The sequence below is a fragment of the Corvus hawaiiensis genome, chromosome 1, assembly GCF_020740725.1.
Source record: "Corvus hawaiiensis isolate bCorHaw1 chromosome 1, bCorHaw1.pri.cur, whole genome shotgun sequence".
NCBI classification, from domain to species: domain Eukaryota; kingdom Metazoa; phylum Chordata; class Aves; order Passeriformes; family Corvidae; genus Corvus; species Corvus hawaiiensis.
This window is the reverse complement of record NC_063213.1, coordinates 81179418-81200881: the sequence shown is the minus strand read 5'-3', so window position 1 is coordinate 81200881 and position 21464 is coordinate 81179418. Positions and strand designations below refer to the sequence as shown.

The window sequence follows — 21464 nt, the reverse complement described above, 5'->3', positions numbered from 1 at the left end:
ACATGTGCCTTTCAGTTTTGAGGAACTGAGTTTTAATAGGTTATTTTCTTGGGCTCTGCCTGTGTTTCCAGTCTGCAAGTACAGTCATATCATCCTGGTTACTCAGTAATAACCTGGTGCATTACTGCATTAATCGGTAGTGTCATGTGTGGATCACTAGATGAGAATATTTAGTGTTAAGAGCTAACTGATTTGTTAGTTAATATATTTATTAGCAGTGGTTAAAGGTCTAAAATCAGTTAGTAGGAAAAAGTTAAAAACACTGGTGAAGTTCAATTAAACTGGGCCTAAAGTAATTTGCTCTAGAATACCTAGAAAACTGCCTGAAATAATGTCATAGACATTAGTGCTTATTGTTTCCAAACATCAGGAGATTGGATGAGATTCTGGAAGCCTGGAACTAATCTACTAAGCCTAATCTACTTCTCAAAAGGAGGAAAGGACTACCTAAGGGAGGATTATAGGTCAGCTAGTTTAAAACAGTTCCCAGGAAAAATATTGAACCAGGTAGCTTATTAAACTTGAACAGTGACAAAAGGAGAAAAGGCTAACATAGGTTAATTAATCATAGTTTTCCATTGATAACCCCCCCTTTCTTTTTTCTGACAGTGTAACAGCTCTTCTGGGAGGGGTGGAAAAGCAGTATCAAAGCTTTTAATATAGTTTAACTCAGTCTGGACCTAACTTACTATGAGAATGTCATATGAGACTACATTACCAAAAATGATAACTTGCTGAAAAAACATACTCAGTAACAAAAGTTATTAAGAGACTCAATGGATTGGAAAACAGATTTAAATATGAAAAAAAAAATTGTATCTATCTGTATTTGGATACCGCTAGATCATGACAGAAAATCTACATGTTAGAAATTATGCTTTTAAATTTGGAGTTAAAGGCAAAAGAAGCTGGAAAAGGGGTTTGAGTTCATCAGAAGACCCTGGATTACAGTTCAGAATTATCTTGATGTATGGGAGAATTGTGCTTTAAGAAGGATATGAGTTTTAATAGTGAAAAATCCAGAGCATGAAAAAATAATCAGCTGAATAAATACAAGGGTAATTACTGGCTGGGCAGCAGTTCCATAGAAGAGTTGTAGAGATGACAGTGAATAACCTGAATTATGTCCCATTTTACTCATTATTTGAAAAATTATGACTGCAGTCATGGTTATCAACTGAAGAGAGCTCATAAAAGAGCAGTGTTCTAGAAAAATAAGGCAACTAACTTCACATGGGAGAGATTGAAGAGACTGTGGTCAACAAGATAAGAGGAGTCTAAAGGAGGGAAGCGGATAATGTTCCTGATGGAGAGAGGAGAGAGAAAAACAAAGCTGATGCAAAGAGGGAGGAAATGTTGGGGGTTTTGTTTGTTTGGTTTGGCTTTTTGTTGCTTTCTTGTCTTTTTTTTTTTTTTGTCCCTGGTTGTGGGCAGGAGAAATGAAATCAGCTAAAATTGAAGCAAGAGATAGTTGAAAGACTTACTATGATAAAAAAGTCTAGTGAAAGTGTGAGATTGGAGTCTTGAGTAATGAACAAGGTGGAGGTCTTTTGGGAGGGGTCTAAAAAGTTGTATATTCCTGCTGTTGATAAGGACTGTATAAGGTGGCCTCCTGAGGCTTCTGCCTAGCCAGGGATTCTGCCAGTTTCAGTGGACATGTCAAAGAAGGCACATTCTGAAAAATGAAAATCTTTAAGCAGTTAGAAGGACACTCAATGGTCACATTTTTCTCAACATTACTATTCAAACTTATGTGCATACTTTTTACTAAGCTATATGTCCTCAATTTACATTACTGACACTGGCTTTTAGGCAGCTATTGCTTGTAACTTGTTCCAGCTTTTCAGGTGACAGAAACGGTACTCAGAAGCACAACCTTTTTCAGAGTGAGAACTGAGACCACAAGCATGTAGTAGTTGACTGCAAGCTGCGAATTGTTAGCTCAGTGAAATTGTAGTCAATGTCATTCACTGTGCTTATTCAATGTAAAATTCACTGTAGTATGTAATTAAAAAATTATTTAGTTATTGATTCCAGTGCTAATGTGACCCTAAATGCTTTTTCCCCTACAGTGGTGCTTTTTTGCTGGTTAGCAGTGGAATTGTATATTTCATGGTCTTCTCTTTTGTTACAGGTTTTGGGCTGGATTCGAAATGGAGAGTCAATGTTAAATGCTGGGCTTATCACTGCTAGCTCTTTGCAGGAGGCAGAACAGTTACAGAGGGAGCATGAGCAGTTTCAACATGCAATAGAGGTAAAAGCACCATTTTAGTGACCATAGTCTTGTATTTACAGTTCTCTGTAAATAGCACTCTTGGATTCATGCTACAGTATTTTTAGTTTAGGAAAAGCTGTTGAACTCGTGGCAAAGAGATGAAAATGCTTACTGAGAAGGTGTTGGTTTTTTTTGTTCTTATTCATTTTGAAGCTGCAGTTTCCAGGTGAACATCATCTCAGTGTCTTTTTTCATCTTTGTAAAGTGATAGCTGTTCACAGCAATTTTGCTGAAAATAGTGTTTTCATTTGTTATTCCTTTACTAGAATATAACCTGTAATGTTCAATGTAAAAAAGTTAAGCATAAATGGAACAGGAAGCATCAGTTTTGTGTATTCTGAGGTTATCCTTTAATGTTTCCATTTTTGTTTTCAGAGTAGGTTTCACTGAAACTTGTGTGTGGTGGTATGTCAGTCCCCTGCCGTGGGTTAAAACTAAACTTATCGGATTGGTCATATTGCTGCAAAAAAATAGGCAATGTTCTTAAGATTGATTGAAGTGCAGTATTATTCATTTACATGCACTATTGAGTAACTTAGTACTAATATTAGCAATATTATGATTGTTTGGGTAGACTATTTTCAGGAGTACTCTGCCTTGCAGTAACTCTTTAATGTTTGTTTCCTGTTTGGTAGAGTTTTATGCTTCCCCTCTCTTGATTTTTTAAAAAAATTTTAATTACAGTTTGCATTATATGCACCCTCATTTTGAGAGCTTTGGTAACTCTCAAGTACAAAAATCATGAGACCTCTAGGTGTTAGTCAAGTTAAGAATAAATGACTAGAAAGCTTAGAATTCTGTGTTTCCTGGGTCATTCTTTACTGAGATACAATAACACTTAGTAGTATTTAACCCTTTAATATTTTTATATTACTTGATTTTAGGCAAGTATTTCTCTGCACAGAGAAATACAGTTAAAAAAATTTGTCAATAGAGAGTTGTCTTTTTTTTTATCGGTCTGCACGCCTGCTCACTACTGCTGTGCAAAAGACTGAAACTAATGCTGTAAAGATTGCCAAAATAAGATGCCAATTCATCTTCTTTTTCCTCACTGTGAAGGGAAAGAAAATCAAACTGAAATTCATAATTACAACAACATGCACTGCAGCATAGATAATGTCCCATGTGGCTAAATGCTAGACAGTTATTATTTGTTAAGAACAGCTATTTAGTGTTGATTTGGTGATAAATCTCTACAGGATTTATTTCCTTTGTATTTGCATAGAGAAGTCACACAGTAACTAGTATCAGACAGTCATTTTTAGTTGATGGGTGTTTGTGCATGTGTATAGAAGTGTCATTGACACAGTGGAAATGTGACGCTCTGAGGTCTTCAAGGAAATGATCTCAAGTGCTCCACTGAACTCCTGACTTTTCACCTCTTGTCAGAAAACACATCAAAGTGCCCTGCAGGTTCAGCAGAAGGCAGAGGCAATGCTGCAGGCTAATCACTATGATATGGATATGATCCGGGAGTGTGCAGAGAAGGTCGCTTCCCACTGGCAACAGCTGATGCTGAAGATGGAGGACCGTCTCAAGCTTGTGAACGCCTCTGTTGCCTTCTATAAAACTTCTGAACAGGTACAGAAATGCTACATGATCTGTGGTCTGCCTTGGTTAATTCCTCAGCATGGCATAAAATAGCATTACTTGAAAAAATGGTTGATGAGGTTTGGTTATATTTACTCATTTGATGGCCAGTTCTGGTTTTTGTGTGGGAGTCAGAGAGAAATCAGCTTAATCTGCTTGTCCACAGAAAAATTTGGGGGAAAGTTGGCAAGATTGCTTCCTCTGCAGTCATAACTTAAGCCCATCCAGACCTATGCAGTCACAGAGGCAGAGAAAGATGATCAACTTTAGGGGCAGCCTCTGAGCAATTCCACATAAGCAGGCCAGTGCTTGCAAACCTACAGCCAAAGTTTGTTGCCTTCTCTTAAGTCCCAGTCAAAACATGTCAGAAGCTAGGGGGTAAATGTAAGGGGTAGGTGGGTTTTCTTTTTTTGAGGCTTGAATTTTGATTTTTTGCCTTACTGAATTGGTCTCCTTTTTCCTGAAAGGTGTGCAGTGTGCTGGAGAGCCTGGAGCAAGAATATAAGCGAGAAGAAGATTGGTGTGGGGGAGCAGACAAACTGGGTCCCAATTCTGAGACAGATCATGTTACTCCCATGATAAGCAAACACCTGGAGCAGAAGGAAGCGTTTCTGAAGGTAAGGTTGGGGATTTTTTGTGGTCTCCTGTGTCTTGGGAAGCATGCAGGCAAACTGCTCTTACAGTGCTGACGTGGCTGTGGAAAGCAACAGTGCCCGTTCCAAACTACAGGTATGTCCCCAACTGCAAAGATGTGGGAAGTGGCGTGTTAACTGCTTGTGACAGTGATTGAGAGAATACTGCCAAGTGCATAAAATTGTAGCCAGTTTTATAAATACATTTCCTGTTGAACTTCAGTAGATGTCAGATTTCCCAGTGTGACTGAAGAGGAACTGGAAGTCACTGCCACTCTAAAGAATGCTTAAAGGCTGCTGCTTTGGAAGAGGAGTGACAGTCACACAGTGCCATTGCTGCCTGTGCATCAGAGCAGCTCTCAGGTGTACTGGGACTACAGTGGAGTACGGAAGGAGGAAATTGCTAGACAAGCATCTGGGAGTAGTTGGGTTTTGTGTAATAGTCTTCAGATAAATGAAAGATTTTTGTTCCAACTAATGTCCCAGTGAAGAAGGTTATTGATCATGCTGAATTAAATGTGTAGCATGTGCTTGCAGAGCAGTGTAACTAACTCTGTTATCAAAGGCATTTTCCAGCATCATGATGAAAGACTACTGAGAGAATAAAACTTTTTTGTTAAAAACATTTCTGTTCTCATTATGCAGATTACAACATGCAAAAACATATTAACAGAACTCAAAGTATACTGCCTAATAGATCCTTCTGCAGCTGGCATGAATTACTAATCTTTGTTTTAAAATGGTATGAGAAATGACTTAGTGTCTTTGTTACTGTATCAAACCATTCTACCTTTATCTAACCTTTTGAAGTAGCATTTCATAATTTGCATGTTAAAAATGAGGCAGCCAGCCCATACATAGTATTTGATGTATGTTAAGATGAAGAATACAGGTGAGCTGAGTGCTTGCAATATAGTGGCAAGGACTGAAAGCTCTCAAGGCCTTGCCTTAGTATTTTAAGGGCGGGTTTTGTTTTAGCGCTTTTGGTTTCACTTCAGAGCATTCACTTTTTGTTTAAAGTAGTAATGGAAGTTTTGAAATATCCAGGTGGGTACATAAGCATATGCACTGTGTTTAGGCAGTAAGCAACTTCAGGTGGCACATGGCACCTACACTAAACAAACTTCTCTGTGGGCTCTGAGTCATGCTGAAAGCCTTAGAGCAGGTAATTGCTTTTCAGGTTCTTCAGAAAAGAGGAGAATAGCATTTTATTTGGGGTTGTTTATCCATGGGGTTTTTTTTTCCCTGCCAGGTAAGGTGTAACTGCTATTTGGCAGAAAAACTATTTTAAGAGTTGGGTTGGCTGCTTACTTGTAGAAAGATTTAACATGCAATGCTTTCCAAAATTGAAGAGGGTGACAAATGTACAAAAAGGGGGTGACAAGATCTTAAATCTCTTCTGCATGTGTATTTGTGTATCTTCAAATAAAGTTGTACCTCTGACTCTCTAGGCCTGCACACTGGCTCGGAGGAATGCTGATGTCTTCCTGAAATACCTGCACAGGAACAGTGTCAACATGCCAGGGATGGTGACACACATCAAAGCACCTGAACAACAAGTGAAAAGTAAGGGGCTTCTTGTTCTCTTTCTTCTCACAAGAATGTGATCATCATGTGCTGTGGTATGTGGGGTGATGGGGTAGTGAAGCCTGCCCAAGTGGAAGGAGTTCTGTCAGGCTTAACAGGAAACAAATTGCTCAAACACTTTGAAGGAGCTGACAGTCTTCAAAGTCTCTGATACTCAAATGAAGGTGCTTGGAATTCTTTTATCTGCTACTTACACCTAATCTTTCTGTTTGAGACTCAAATGTGCTGCTTTTATTGAGACAATGAGGTAGTAAACTTCCACATGATAATGTTTGGTCTGAAGCCAAGTGGGAGCTGATCACTGTAAGCTTATTCAGTGTGTTGGTGCCATACATTCTGCAAGTTCCCTGGGAGTGCCGGAGTGATACTGAGATTATTGCTTGTACCATGCCCTTAGGCCCTTCAGATAGTTTGAATCAGTTGAGGAACTTCATGAAGTATAGGGTAACTTAAGTCATGTTTAAACTAGATTTGTAGACATGTGGCAGCTGAGGTGAAGCTGGAAAGATCTACTATGTAAGGCTTGGCTTTTGCTAAGATTAATAATACGTAGTGCAGCTCTAAGGTGTAATAAGCACTCTAGGGAATGGAGAGAGACCTGTATGGCTCTGAGGGACAAAAGTGCAAAAATCAATTGGGTACTCATAGCTGATGTGTGTGGTAGCAGAACAGAGATCAGAGAGATTCAGAAGTAAATATGCATTTTACTAATTTAATTGCCAGTCATATTCTGTTCTGTGCATTTTGAAGCTGTGACTGAACGCTCTGGCCATGCTACAGTCTCAGAATCAGAGAAGTCTAAATTTCTAATTAAATGCTGTTTGCACCTACCCAAAGGGGAGTTATGCATGTGATGTAGCCAGACTCAAGAGGAACATGTCAATAAGTCTAGAGGAAAAGTTGCGGCAAGGAAAATTCTGGATGAGAGAAAGTGTTACAGCAAGATGGAGTAGAGCAGGTAGCCCAGAGAGGTAGTAGGATCTGTACCCCATAGAATTTGTAAAACTTAGTTGAACAAGCCCCTGAAAAACTTAGAAGTTAGTTCAATCTCCTCTGCTTTGAAGAGGAGATTGAAACAGATGGCCTCCAGAGGTCACTTCCGCTCTAATTTACTTGATGACTCTATTAGAAAAGGACATGTTCACTGCTTCACTTTAACTACAATGGGAAAACAGTTTGTGCTAAATTTACACAGTAAATTTACTGACAGTACTCAGGTCAAAGTCTGACTGTACTCAAGTTGAAGATCCTCCTGCAGTGAACTTTTTATGCTGGAAAGAGAATAGGGTATTGGCCATACTCTTAAGGAAATGTTTTTCCTCTGTCCTCAAGACATCAACTTTTATAGAACTGTAAAAAACAAAATCTCAACACCAGCAGTATCAATGCCAGCAGTATCAATAACTGAACCTGACATTTGCCCTTTAGCTCTTCTCTCAGGAAAAGACAAAGAAAACAGAGCAGAAGCAAGCAGGAAGTTGTAGCTACCACACTTACTGAGTACTTTTTAAAATTCAGTTTTGAAATCTGTATAGGAACCTTTACCTTTCTGAGAAAGGTAAATGTGCTCATATGAGGAAAGAATAAAAAGATCTCTACTAATGTCCTTAAGAATAGTAATTACATGTTAGAACCATAATGTTATGCATGTTCTGTGTACATTTAAAATTCTAGATGAGTGATACATGTTTAAAAAGCAACAAAAATCCAGCAAAAATCCCCAAGTAGAAAAAAATTAGCTATTGCTCTAATACTTTTCCCCCCATAAGCCATGCAATATATGCTTCTGAGAATGAAACATGAGTTAAGATAGAACTAGTGGGGACTCCTTCCTGTTAGGTCTCAGTGGTATGGTGGTAGCTGACCAAATGATGTAAAAGTTCACTCTGTTCTTCCTGTTCAAATCTGCGTGTCAAAAAAAAAAAAAAAAAAAATCTCCTTTCACCTCTTTTGTAAATAGAGAAAAAAATTGGGTGTTTATTTTGGTGAAAGAGAGGTTACATATGTTCTAATAGAGCATTACACACTCATACTCAGATGTGTGCTTGAAAGTGTCAGACAGCAATCAGTATATAGTTTATAAATAAACGCTTTAAAAACTTGAGTAGTCCTAGAGTTTCTGCAGAACTGCTGAACATTTTTCAAAAACCTCGTTCAGTGGCATACTTGATCCTTACTCCCAGATGCAGATTAAGTTATCTAGAAAAGTGATGTCTTAATCTAGGCAAAGTTTAGTTAAGCACATGCTTCATGGGGAACAGGAATTACAGTGGTACTGAACTCTGAGAGGTGTCCTTAAATCCCTGCATACCAGCATATGATAATTTCTTTGATTTGCAGTTAAGAGTACCCACATACTGTCTCATTTAGGAAGGAGTTGTGGCCTGAAACTGTGATATGACAGGTGGGTTGAGTTGGTGACAATTCCTGTAAGCTCAGAAATGAGCACATCTTCATCTTTGTTTCCGGTGCTAAGTCCGTGTGCATCTCTGCTACCAGTCTCTGCAGTACAGGCTGAGACTGAGCACAGTTCAGGAACTTGTCTAATGGTGCTTTTATTTTCAGATAGGCTGATAGAAGGGACCAGGACACATAGAGACAGCTAAGAGCTCTTTGAGCCTGGAGAATAAGCTGAAAGTTTAGGGAACAATCCTAACAAATGTTGGAATCAAAGTAAATGACAACAACAGGGACTGTAGTTCAGGTGGCTTGAGATATAGAGATGCTTTTCCAAGCCTAGTATTAAATATTGATGTTCTATAACTCCCTTAGAGTAGTTTATAGAATATTTTTTCTCCTCTTTGTCAGTCCAAGAAATTGATGGCACTAACACTAACAGTGCCCAGCCAAATATCTCTCACTGCCTTGCCATCTGTATCATGTCCTGACAGAACAAATGCTGTTCCAATTAGCTAAATTCACCTCGCTTGCTCTTTGTCAGAACTACTTTGCTTGCATCACTATCAAGATGTCTCTTTGTATATGGTGTGTCCAGTTGGGTGTGTTGCATTGTATAATGGTAATTGTGTCCCACCCACTTCACCTCCCTACCTCCCGAAATCTGGCATATATTCTGAGCAAGTGTTCTGGAGGTGACATAAGGCAGAAATAAAACTGAGAAAGCAGGGGAGGCTCATAGCAGATCAGCTCATAGCTTGGCTAAGGGACAGATCAGCTGAGGCATATTTGAGGGGAGCCTGACCAGCAGAAAATAAAACCTTGGCCACAGTGACCACATTCCAACGAAAAGCAAGTTCTGGGTGATCTCAGCAGCCTGTGGCAAGTGGGAATATGGTGCTTCTAAGCAGGAGGATGTTGGCAGCGATGCAGACAGGTTTCATAATCCTCAGGGAGGCTGTCACAAGTGGCTGTGTTTGGTCCCGGATCTCTGATGAGGTAGACAAAGATGCATTTCCCTTAGGCTTCCTGTTATTTGAGCTTCTCTGTCAAACTGTTTCTTGGAGCTGTTAGCTTTTGGGATGTAAAGCATGGTAGACCTGCACAGTGGGAGAGCAGAATGCAGAGACCTTAAGACACCTAGACCTGAAAGCCTCCACTTGTAATTATGGATTATGGAAAATAGCCAGCCCTGGGTATAAGTAGAAAAGCAAGTAAAGTGTTGATGTAAAGAATGAGCCTTTTTTGTGGTGTCTTCTGCTTCTGCTGGACCTCTGTTTTGGCTCTGTGCAATTCCCACAGAATCACCTGGTGGAGATATTGGGTGTCCCCATTCCCCTCTGCTCAGCCTCCCCTCTTGGTTTGCAGTAGCTACAAAGTCAAGTAGGGCTGCTGCTCTGGAAGCAGCAGTGGGTAAAGTAAGCTTCCCAGGAAACTAGAATTTCTTTGTTTGATGGAAAAACCATAAGTATTAAAGAAGCAGAGTTCTGATAAGGTCTTCTGCATAGTGTAAGCACAAGGTCTTTGTTAGGAAGAATTTAAAATGTTGGACATGTGGGATTTGGATGTGAATTTTCTGATACTCAGGAATAACTAACTGTGGAGTTAATTATTTGATTACCTGGAAGTTCTCTCAAGGTTCAGTGAACATTCATATTTAACAAGTCAGCTTACTCAATTATACACTGTTGGGTTTTTTTTAATAGAGAATTACATACTTAGTAATTGCCTATTTTTATTACTTGGGTTTCTGTACATATAATGTCTGCTTATGCTGCATTTGATCTTGTGGTGAACTGAGGTTGTACATTTGTTCATGTGTATTAAATGGTTAAAATACTTTATAGGAGACTGATACATTAAAACCACTTTTTTTTACTTCAATTAATGTGAGAGTTTAAGCATGTTGTGATTACTTGCGCATGCTTGTTCTTTCTGAGGAAACCCCATCAAGAGCCAACTTTATCAGCCTACATTTTCAATCCTGCTATAAGAAGTGGCAGTCCCCTTGTGAAAAATATTTGAGAGAAAAAAAGGTGTCAGCAGTAAGTTTTAATTGCATCTCTAGTTTCTTTAACCAGCATTTCTGTAAGTAATGAGAAAGGAACGCTCTGTTTTTGATGACTATCAGGAAAAAGCCAAGCAAAGACTAACAGAAGGAGTAAGTGTATAGTAAATTCTACGAAGTAAAGTACTTTATTCCCCTGATTTTCATGTGATATTTTGATTTTGGTTGTCATAAGCTCTGTTTTCATTTCTTCAGATATCTTAAATGAACTGTTCCAGAGGGAGAACCGTGTGCTGCATTATTGGACTATGCGTAAAAGACGTCTTGATCAATGCCAACAGTATGTGGTGTTTGAAAGAAGTGCCAAACAGGTGAGGGTTTCATACGAAAGTCCTCTTTGCTGTGATCAAGGGTGACATATGCTGTCTTCTCACAGTAACAGATTTGTCATGGACTTCAATATTTCAAACGGCTGAAAGATCAGAAGGATAAAAGTAGAAAGTTGAATTATTTGCCTTCCCTTTAATACAGAACAGCTAAATTTGGTGAGGCAGTGAGTCTGTAACTGTTGTAACTTAAAGGTGATGTTTTGCTTCTGCCAGCTTCATCTGGTACTAGCAAATCTAATTTCTGCAAGCTTGTGTTTGACAAATTGTTATGCTTGTTAACTTTTACACGCACACCTAATTTGTCTGGGGAAATTACAGGCAGCAGCATTTTTCTCAGATGTTGGAGGAAAAATATCTAATTAAGTTGATTGGCAGTTCTAGAAATCTGACAAGTTGGATAACTCATTAAACAATAATAACTGAATTACTTTGGTTTTTCAATTCTTTGTGTGTTTGGTTTCATGGTTTCCTTCGTGATAGATCCACGTCTTGGTATTTTGTTGAGTTTATCAGTCTGGAAAGAACTATTAAGTAACTACCACACACACGCACAAAAAATCTCCTTCACTAATCAAAACAAATGCCTTAAAAATAAGTAGGGGGTTCAAGGCAGAAGTGGTAAATAGATTGATCTGTGATAGTTTTTTACTCCTTTTTTTTTTTTTAACTGGTTATAAGACAAAGAAAGGAAGCTATCTGTGTTCTGCAGAAAAGGACACAACACCCATAGTGTAAAATACAGTCAGATCTACTTTAAAGGACTCAAACCCCAAATTTTTTAGTTCTTTCTGGCAGCTAAGTTAGACAAAAGTTTAAATGCTATTGGTCTGGTTTGCTTTCTTAAAAGAATTCTGAAGTCTGCCTTTCTTGCTTTCACAAAGAAATTAGTGCTAGATGAACCTTGGAGTGAATTTGAAGACTGATACCTCTTTAAAACAACACCACCATCCCTTCCCTGTCCCACCTCCGCCCCCCTCCCCACCCCACTTTTGAATAACCTTAATGTAAACCTCTGACAACCACATGATCTACTTCTTTTTGTATGGAGATTACTAACTAGCAGTCAAACCCTGGAGATAAAGATCTGTCAGCATTTTCATTGTAAATCCCATTTTTCAGCAGTCACCAGTTCAGGAATTGAAAAGCAAAGCAAACCAAACCATATATGGGACTCCACACTGATTAGCCAAAAAAATGGAAATGTTGCTCTCTTCATTTAAATGTCTTTTTGGAATTCGGAAGAACCTGTTCTCTGTGCTTTCAGAACTTGATGCCCTTGTGATGGAGAAGATACTGTAGTAGTTTGCAAGGACAATGATAGATTCTCAAGTCCTTTCAGAGTTAAGGGATTACCTGATCCCTAAACTGATTTCTCCAGTTCTTGCAGTGATACCTCACATGAAATGAAAACTGATCTAAACTGTAGGAATTAACATCAAGTTCAACTTTCTGTTATACTGTGCCTGTAGAGAGCTGCCAGCAAGGTATGAAAGGGACAACATTTCATTCTCATGCCAGGGGGATTGGAGCTACATGATCTTTAAGGTCTCTTCCAACTCAAACCATTCTATGATTCGGGAAGGGGAAGTTTTTTGTTTATCATTTATTCCAGCATTGTGTAGTAAACCCACTAAAAAAAGGCAGAGGTTAAAATCTTAAAAGCAAGAAATATTAAATGTTAGTAATATCAGCAGTAGCTATGCTGCCTGTCTACATCAGTCTTCACTTGCAAAGATGGACATTAGAATGACAAGGGGTGTCATAGAGGTGGCTGGTTAAAATGTTGCTTTTTTGACAGAAGTTCAAGAGTTGGTTTGTTTCCATCAGCGACTTCTTAAAAGTATAGGCCCATCTCAACAGGCTTGCACCTGTACTAGTGTGTGTCTAAGAAAATGGCATCCTGGCATTCACATTCAGTGTTCAATTTTGAAGGCTTTCTACTCATTTCAGGTTGTGCACCAAGATGGAAAAGAGTTTGAAATGGAAGTAAGGGAATCAACCTTGTTTCGTCACACCTTTGATGAATCATTGGTGGAATTATAATACAGACAGTGCCTTTTCTGATTCAGTGTAAGGTCATGTGTTTGAAACATACATATCTACTGTCCACCAAGATAAACCTGTGCCTGTTCTTGGTAATGTGGATAGATAACTCTCATAATTTCAGTTTATCCTTTAAAGGGAAGAGTGAAGACCCACTAGCAGTCTACTACTTTTTCTCCTGGGATATTAAATTTTTGTCTAGTGCTCTGTGTATTTACTGAAGATACAGAAGATGCACATGCATTTAGTAATAAGGTGGTTCTAAGCAAGCTGTATAAAGCTCTTTGAACATCTACTATTGGCTTTGTCAGAAACGAGAAGTTTCTAAGCTGCCGTCCCGCTGCATGCTGCTGTAGGAAGCCTGTATTTAGAGCTGCAGAACAGCTGCCAGTTAGATTTTTACTGTTATGCAGCAGTTGGGAGACGACTCTTGCTTTTTCCGGGAGCCAGAGATTCCTCATGACCACTGAGTTATGCTTAAAAAGGCAACAGGTAATGTGGGTAAAGCATAGATAATTACATGGATCACCTTTTTTCATAACAGTGAGCAAATAAAGTGTCAGGATGTGGAAGGGAAACAATTTTAGTTGGCAGTTCTTGGTTCTTGGGTTTTTTTCTACTTACACATATGTGAATTGGTTTAACTGAGACATGTCACCATTCCTTCTCTGCTGCAGGTTTAATTTTTAGGAGCACAGACCACACTTTGTGAGGCTGGAGTACATGTCAGCAAAAGAGTGAAGTGATAGTTAAATCTTGCATGCTTGGAAAGTTTAGCCTACACACTTCACGGTCTTATGGACACTTTTACAAGTTGGAAAATGTGTATTTCTGAGTTTAGCTGTCCCATGTGGCACTGAAAAAGTGATTTTTTTCTTTTTCATCAGCTGGGGAGTATGCTACCAAACTTGTGAACACAGTTAGTTAGAACCTTTCAGTGGTGGACTGCTGTAGTCCTGCAGTAGTGGACTTCCCTGAAGTGTTCAGATTCATATGTCATTTTTAATTCTTTAAGCATTGCTTCATAGACTAAGTGAATTATTTAGGAGTTATGAACAATTTGATATTGTAGAGGTATTAGATGGTTGCCACAAGTGACATAGACTAAAATTCACCTGTGGTCAAGCGGTGTGTGTGAAATACTGATTACAGATGGTTTCTGTTGGCAAAAATATATTGCCTTTTCTCTTACTTTCCTTCATTATTGCTTTATTTAGGCTCTGGAATGGATTCATGACAATGGAGAGTTTTATTTATCCACACATACTTCCACTGGTTCCAGTATCCAGCACACTCAAGAGTTGTTAAAAGAACATGAAGAATTTCAGATCACAGCAAAGGTAAAATAAATAAAAAAATTATCACAAAATTACAGAATACCTAGAGTTGGAAGGAATCTCTGGAGATCAGTTAGTCCAATACCCCTGCCAAGGAAGGGTGCCCAAGAGCAGGTTACACAAGGCTGTGTCCAGGTGGGTTTTGAATGTCTCTGCAGAGGGAGACTCCACGACCTCCCAGGGCAGCCTGTTCAGGGCTCTGCCACCCTCAGTGCAAAGAAGTTCTTCCTCATGTTAAGATGGAATTTCTTGTGTTTAGTTCATGGCCATTAGTCCTTGTCCTGTCACTGGGCTTCACTGAAGAGTCTGGCACCATCCTCCTAACAGCCGCCTTTGAGATGTTTTATATTTTGGTGAGATCCCCTTTCAGTCTTCTCTTCTCTGGACTAAAATGGCCCAGCTCCCTCAGACTCTCCTCATCAGACTGGTGCTCCAGACCCCAAGTCATCTTTGTGTTCCTTTGCTGGACCCTCTCCATTAGCTCCTTGTCTGTCCTGAACTGTGGAGACCAGAATTGAACACAGTACTCCAGATGTGGCCTCATTAGGGTCAAGCAGAGGGTCAGGGATCACCTCCCTTGACCTGCTGGCCACTCTTCCTGGTGTACCCCAGGATACCTTCCTGGTGCAGGGGCACTGCTGGCTCATGCTCATCCACCAAGACCCCCAGGACCTTCTCCACAGAGCTATTACCTAGTAGATCAGCCCCCAACCTGCGCTGGTACTTGGGGTTATCCCCTCCCAAGTTGCAGGACCCTGCACTTGCCCTTGTGGAACTTCATTAGAATGATTTCTCTGCCCAACTCCCCAGCCTATCACAGTCCCGCTGAGTGGCAGCACAGCCAATCCCCCCAGTTTCATACATCAACAGACTTGCTGAGGGTGCATTCTATTCCTTTGTAGGTTGTTGATAAACAAGTTGAATACAAGTAGAATTACATAAGAAACAAAATAAAATAACTGAATTCCCCCTGCCCATCAAAAAATGAAAAATCTTGATGTGTCCATCAAGATCTGCTTACTTGTAATGGCTTTCTCTCTGTATTTCTGCTGAGAATAGAATAAACCAGAAGATAACCAGCAGATAATCATTGTTACTGGAGCTCCATGAGCCCTATGTGCTTCTGCTTTCTCATGACAAAATCGTAGTGAGGTAGCTTAAAAATGTTTTCAGTATGTACAAACCTTGCAGGGCCTTTGATTTCCACTTTCATATCTTCATGATTGTGGGTTGCTGAATGTTCATTTAGGATATAAAATACAACAAGCTGTATTATTATTCAGCTTATTATTAATTGGAAGATAGTAGAAAAAAACAAAGCTTTATTTGTTAGGTAACTCATTAAATTAAAGTATTCTGTGATTCTGCTGTAAACCTTTTTGAGTCAGGCAGCACAATGTAATTCTGCATCTCTGGAGGCCTTTACAGAGATGCAGATGTCACTCATGAGGCTTAGCAGTTTTCACATGTGAAAGACAGGCAACCAGTGCATGACTGAAGTACCTGAGTTTGTAGCCATGTCTGTCTCTCTGTTTTGTTTTGCCACCTGTTCAAGCTGTCATCTGTTTCTCCCTCTGGCTCTCCAACCTTCATAGAGAAATAACAGAGCCCAGGAAAGTAAGCAAATGTTCATTTGTCTGAAGGATTACCCCAGAAGAGATTTGGAGATGGAGTTGGTCAGGGGACATGTGGGAAGGGAGAAAAGAGAATCCAGAAAGAACAGAGATCACTTCAAACCTGGATTTTCTTCTGTCTGAGCTTTGCTCCAGACTTTGATTTGCTGGATCCCTTCCAGTATGCAGAGCACCCCTGCTCCTCCTTAATTCCTCTGTCAGCCTGCAGATGACGTTGGTGCCCCTTTTGAAAGGATGTTGTTTGTATCACTCCCTTGGCATTTTGCTACCTGTTGGGAGGTAATTCTATACTGAAAAGAAATACTTGGATGAGGGACCATTAGAGAAGAAAAAGAATTAATAAAAGAGGACGAACTTGATTTTGTCAATTAATGTAAGAGTCAAGTTTTTATTGACTATTTTGCTTAACTCCCTGCTAGCAAGGGCCCTGACAGTACCCTTCACTCATGAGAGAGAGAGAGGTGGATGTATAAACTCATCCATTGTGGATGATTTATGATTTACATGAAAGAAGGTGCTTAGTCTTAGGCAGCTTGTCATTTGGGAAAAGCACTAACAGATTTGGTGGTAACTGCTTCTTCTCTTAGTTTCTCTCAAAGAACTCTGTGCCAACAAAGCATAACATAGAAAAGATTTAGAGAATGTAGTCTTAATCCATTAAAGAGTAAAGTATATAGTAAGACTTACTTCCATCTCAGCATTTCAATGGTGTCTAAAGGAGGTAGATTCTTGAGACTGTGGGCCAGGTCCAGTACCAGTGCTTCAGTGGTAGTGGACCAAGTACCCTCTTTGGCACCAAAATGCCTTTGTATTGATGCAAGAGTACCCATGCTGAAAGGCTTGCCTAGCAGAATTTAATCTCTGGGTGAGATATGAAGCACATTTTTCAAAGAAAAATAAACAGTCTGCTTTCAGTCGTGTAATAATAAAGCCCAAGGAAACCTACATTAATCTTGTGCTGTTTTTATTAGGTAAAAGGTATCTGTATAAAGGAGTTCCGGGAAGAGAGAGGAGGAAGGTAGCTCCTTCAATTCCTTCTCTAATTGCAGTTAGTAGCAGTTGAACAAAATGACCCCCTGCATGACAGATAGAGCTTGTAACTGTTTGATATTTTCCTGTTTTTCATAGCAAACCAAAGAGAGGGTGAAGTTGTTGATACAGCTGGCTGATGGCTTTTGTGAAAAAGGGCATGCTCATGCAACAGAGATTAAAAAATGTGTCACAGCAGTGGATAAGAGGTACAGAGACTTTTCCCTGCGCATGGAGAAATACAGGACCTCTTTAGAGAAAGCTCTGGGTATTTCCTCCGATTCCAATAAATCGGTAAGAGAGATTTGAGTGTGATGACAGACAAACAAGCTTTCCTTGCATTTGATTTAGCTACCGTTTTCTCCTGTCTCCTTCCTTAATCAATTCTTCCTTTCTTTAATAAAGAGCAAAAGCTTGCAGCTGGATATAATCCCAGCCAGTGTCCCTGGGTCAGAGGTGAAACTGCGCGATGCTGCTCATGAGCTTAATGAAGAAAAACGAAAGTCTGCCCGCAGGAAAGAGTAATACATTTATTTATTTTTAATCAATGAGAATGCATAAATCAATCCTGATAATGAAACAACTGTCATGGCTTGTCTGGCAGCTTAGAAATCATACAAATGGTAAAAAGAGAGTGATAGTACTCAGTATCTCCTATTGCCATTTATTCGCGTTTGTTCTCACAGATAATTCTAGCATGACAGAATCTTAAACTTTCAAAACTGTTAGACTTCTTTTAACATGCATTTTTCCTTTTTAGAAATAATGTGAAATAACTGTGTAAGGGGAGGAAGCAAGACAAAAGTTAAATGACTGTAGCAGTGAAAAGTGTTAGAGAAAAAATTCCATCTCCTTCCCCTTTCTTTTTTTCCTGGTTAGTAATGGAGGGATGTTACCTCTTAGGTTTCCTTCATCTGTTGTCTCTCTCTTCACATTTCAGTTCTCAGATTTTTCTTGCTGCAGTGGAAAAGCAAAAGCTGATGAGGAGAAAGATGTGTTCTGGTTATTATGCATTCATAGTGATCTAACAGACTGAGATTTGATTGTTCTTTCTGTTGTCACCTAAGGTTCATTATGGCTGAGCTAATTCAGACAGAAAAGGCTTACGTAAGAGACCTCCGGGAATGCATGGATGTGAGTTTTCTTTTTTTCACTAATCTTTGAAGGTAGAATTCAATCCGTTGCTTTCTGTTTCTTTCTGGTTTTAGCAGCTGAGCATGATTGGTTTGGAGTCATAGGGCCAAATTAAGTAATTTTACTTCTGTTAGGAAGAAATTTAGAATTACATCTGATAGCAGCCATTTCAGAATTCACCCTGTATGTTTTGCTTTTGTCGGTACTGAGTTTCAGTATTGGTTCCTTTCCCAATTCAGAATCGTGTGCAGGGCTTTTGTTTTACAGAGAGGAGGGAAAAAGGAGGGGTTTACTTTATTTGCTTTGCTAGCAATAGAGAAGAGCTTGTGCTAATTCTCTTATTATCTGTATCACATGTTCTGCTACTAGCTGACTTTTTGAATAGAAATTCAGTGAGATTCCATGGAAAAGTGCCCAGTAATTGTTATGCTGAAGCAACTAATGTTCAGTGGTAGCTGTTGCTCAAAGCATGAACTTCTACACTGCAGACGTGACCTTCATAAGGAATATCCTGAAGCATTAGAGGTTGTCAAGAACACTATGCATTTTAAATGATGAAGTCTCAGGGACTATGTTAAATTGTCAGTTTTAGAACTTGTATTTCACTGTCAAAATCACAAGGTGTATTTGACACAACGGGCACTGTCACAATTGGAGATGATGCTGCTGTGTGATCTTTGTCTAGTTTCTGTCCAGGAATGCGTATTTACAGATACCTGGCTGCTTCTGTTGGGAGTTTATCATCGTTTTCACACATCTTTTTTGTTCTGGGCAGACATATCTATGGGAAATGACAAGTGGAGTCGAGGAGATCCCACCTGGTATTGTAAACAAAGAACACATTATCTTTGGAAACATGCAGGAAATTTATGAGTTCCACAATAAGTGAGTGACTTATCTTCCATTTCCATACTACTACTAAATCCAAATGATGACCTGAGGGATTTCCTAATGAAAATATTGTGTATATCAATAATGAATGCTTTTCCATTAAAAAAATTTAAAGATTTTCCTCTTGCACTGCTAAATTATTTCAGCTGTTGCTTTTTGCAGACAGGTAGGTACACCATTAGAAACTGTATCTTTCAGTCTCGGTCATCTTTCAGCATTTAAGAAATTATTTGGATACATCAAAATTTTGTCGTAGGTTTGTCAGTTGTTCTGAAGAGATGAAAACCAGTGAACTCAATAGGATACAAACATACCACAAACATTAGGGCTTTGTCATTCTTTCAGAACCCTCATTCCTGATATCCTAGTGCAGCTGTTAATGGCAAAGAGTAGACCTCCCAGCTCTTCCTTGGCTCTTCATAGCTTCTCTGGAGATGCCCCAGCATCATTACATTTACTTGAGCATGGAGCATGAAAGAGACTTGTCAACACCGTTTCTTCTGAATAGAATGGTTCCTAGGGAGATCTGTGTACAGAAGTCTTGCTCTGAATCTTCCTTCTTTGTTACTTCATTGGTTGTGTACACATTTGTATTGGGTTATGATTCTTTGAAGTAATAAAATACACCTAGCATATTCCAGACCCTGGTTTTACAGCTCTTTGTATGCTCTGTGTTGACTTGAGAACCTGAGTATCCAAAAAGTAAGGTTTGGTTTTTTTTTTTAATTGAGATGAAGGCTAAACTTTTCTTGAAACTGAAAACAGTAGGAAACCTTCTTGATGAAGAACAACAGCAATTACTAAATTTTTGTGTATTCTTATGTATTAATATGTATTAACTGCATGTCTGCTGGTTCAATTTCTGATTTTCACATCAGAATTTTTATTGAATTATATTTTATATTAGTACTTTTATTACACATTTTTATCTATTCCAGTTATCTTTATTTCCTTAACTCATGCTTTTGGTATTACAGAAAGTTTTCTAATAGCCTTTGTTCACAGACAATAAATCCAAACAAGTTGCTGTAATGAACATGTTTGATGTGCCTTGTACTATTTGTTTCTTTTCTACCCACAGTATATTTCTCAAGGAGTTGGAAAAATATGAACAGTTACCAGAAGATGTTGGACATTGCTTCGTTACTTGGGTAATGAAGTCAGACTTATGTTTAGAAGTAGAAAGGGAGATAGGAGGCATGAAGGGATGAATTCTTGCTCCCAGATCCCTTTTTGATTTGTAAAAGTACCTCTTCCTTCAAATTTAACTAAAAGTTGTGTATCTTTAACTGAGAAAAAACCAACAATTAGGGCACTCCTGTCACATGCCAGTGCTTAGCTGCTCTTGAAGTGTACGCACGTTGCCTAAACCTGTGTGCAGATTTGGTTTGTCTTAGCTTTGAATAACCTACTTTTATATACATTGCTGTTGTTTTCAGTCTTACTTGCCTTGATGTATATTCTTATGCTGCCAGTTTGAGTGGGAATATAATTCTGTACAGCTCAGTTTCTTGATAGGGAAGATAAAATCTCTGATAAAGGTGTAAAACCTTTGAGACAGGAATGATGCTCTCTGATAACCTGTGTAAATTTGCATTTTGTTCTGCAGGCAGACAAGTTCCAGATGTATGTTACCTACTGTAAAAATAAGCCAGATTCTACTCAGCTGATATTAGAACATGCAGGAGCATACTTTGATGTAAGTACATCATGTCCACCTTAAAAGCACACCTTGGCTGTTTGACTTGTGGATTTGCAGTTCTGCTGAGTGCCTAATTTGTTAAGAAAATGCAAGTTTCCTGTTAGTAATGCTGCAATTTATTAAGCTGTCAGCCTAAGAAAATCAGTGCTGTATCTCACATGGTTAACTTCCATTGCTCAGTTGGTGTTACAGTGCTGTCAAATCAGATGTGAAAAGTCGCTGTCATCTATCAGAGAGGTTCAGAACTGGATGCAGGTTCTGGCAACAACAACCGAGACGTGAATCTTCAGCTCACACAAGCACATCCTGCAAGTCTTAGCATTTTGATGTGCTTAGTTTGCATTGCATGTAATAAAGATAGAAATCTTGGTTAGATTTTGGAGCACTTTTAAACTGGAATTGCATGTAGTGGTAATTCAGTTGACTGCTGTTATTTAGAAGGGCTAAACCTCCTTATTCAGTCCCAAGGTTCCTTGGTCTGCACATGTAATATTCTGCATAAAAAGGGGACAAAAATGTAGATGTGTTAGTGGTTTTAGGGAGGAATTTTGGCCATGGTGAATGAGTTTTGGTTGGACATGTATTTACAGATGATTCAATTAGAGTGCTCTCTTTCCATTTTTTTCCCCAGCTGAGCCACTAGCTGTGTAATGACACCACAGTTTTTTTTAGAATTGTTTGTACAAGTAGAGGGAAGTAGAGGAAATCCCCGAAGCTCTTGGGGTTAATCTCAAAAGCCTAATTACTAAGGAAATGGGGTTTCTAAACATTGTGAGGCAAAGCCTTTCTGTGAAGCCTCTGTTAAATTTTCAGTGT

At 39.0% G+C, this 21464-nt stretch overlaps 1 protein-coding gene and 1 long non-coding RNA gene across 6 annotated transcripts in view; one reads left to right on the top strand and one right to left on the bottom strand.

Annotated features, from left to right (window-relative positions):
* TRIO (trio Rho guanine nucleotide exchange factor) overlaps window positions 1-21464 on the top strand; it is a 248096-nt gene that overhangs the window by 137463 nt on the left and 89169 nt on the right. For all 5 annotated transcript variants that reach the window (XM_048311675.1, XM_048311683.1, XM_048311700.1 and 2 more), the window contains exons 16-27: window positions 2135-2254; window positions 3665-3856; window positions 4333-4482; window positions 5949-6063; window positions 10745-10860; window positions 14139-14261; window positions 17021-17215; window positions 17327-17442; window positions 17989-18055; window positions 18831-18940; window positions 20028-20097; window positions 20556-20645. In XM_048311675.1, the coding sequence (XP_048167632.1) occupies window positions 2135-2254; window positions 3665-3856; window positions 4333-4482; window positions 5949-6063; window positions 10745-10860; window positions 14139-14261; window positions 17021-17215; window positions 17327-17442; window positions 17989-18055; window positions 18831-18940; window positions 20028-20097; window positions 20556-20645 (1464 nt within the window). The remainder of the gene's footprint in view (window positions 1-2134; window positions 2255-3664; window positions 3857-4332; window positions 4483-5948; window positions 6064-10744; window positions 10861-14138; window positions 14262-17020; window positions 17216-17326; window positions 17443-17988; window positions 18056-18830; window positions 18941-20027; window positions 20098-20555; window positions 20646-21464) is intronic.
* Window positions 15622-17980, bottom strand: LOC125329568. Its single transcript, XR_007205214.1, has 3 exons — window positions 17818-17980; window positions 15996-16161; window positions 15622-15845 (listed from the first exon to the last, which is right to left on the bottom strand). It is a non-coding gene; the product is annotated as an uncharacterized LOC125329568 (long non-coding RNA).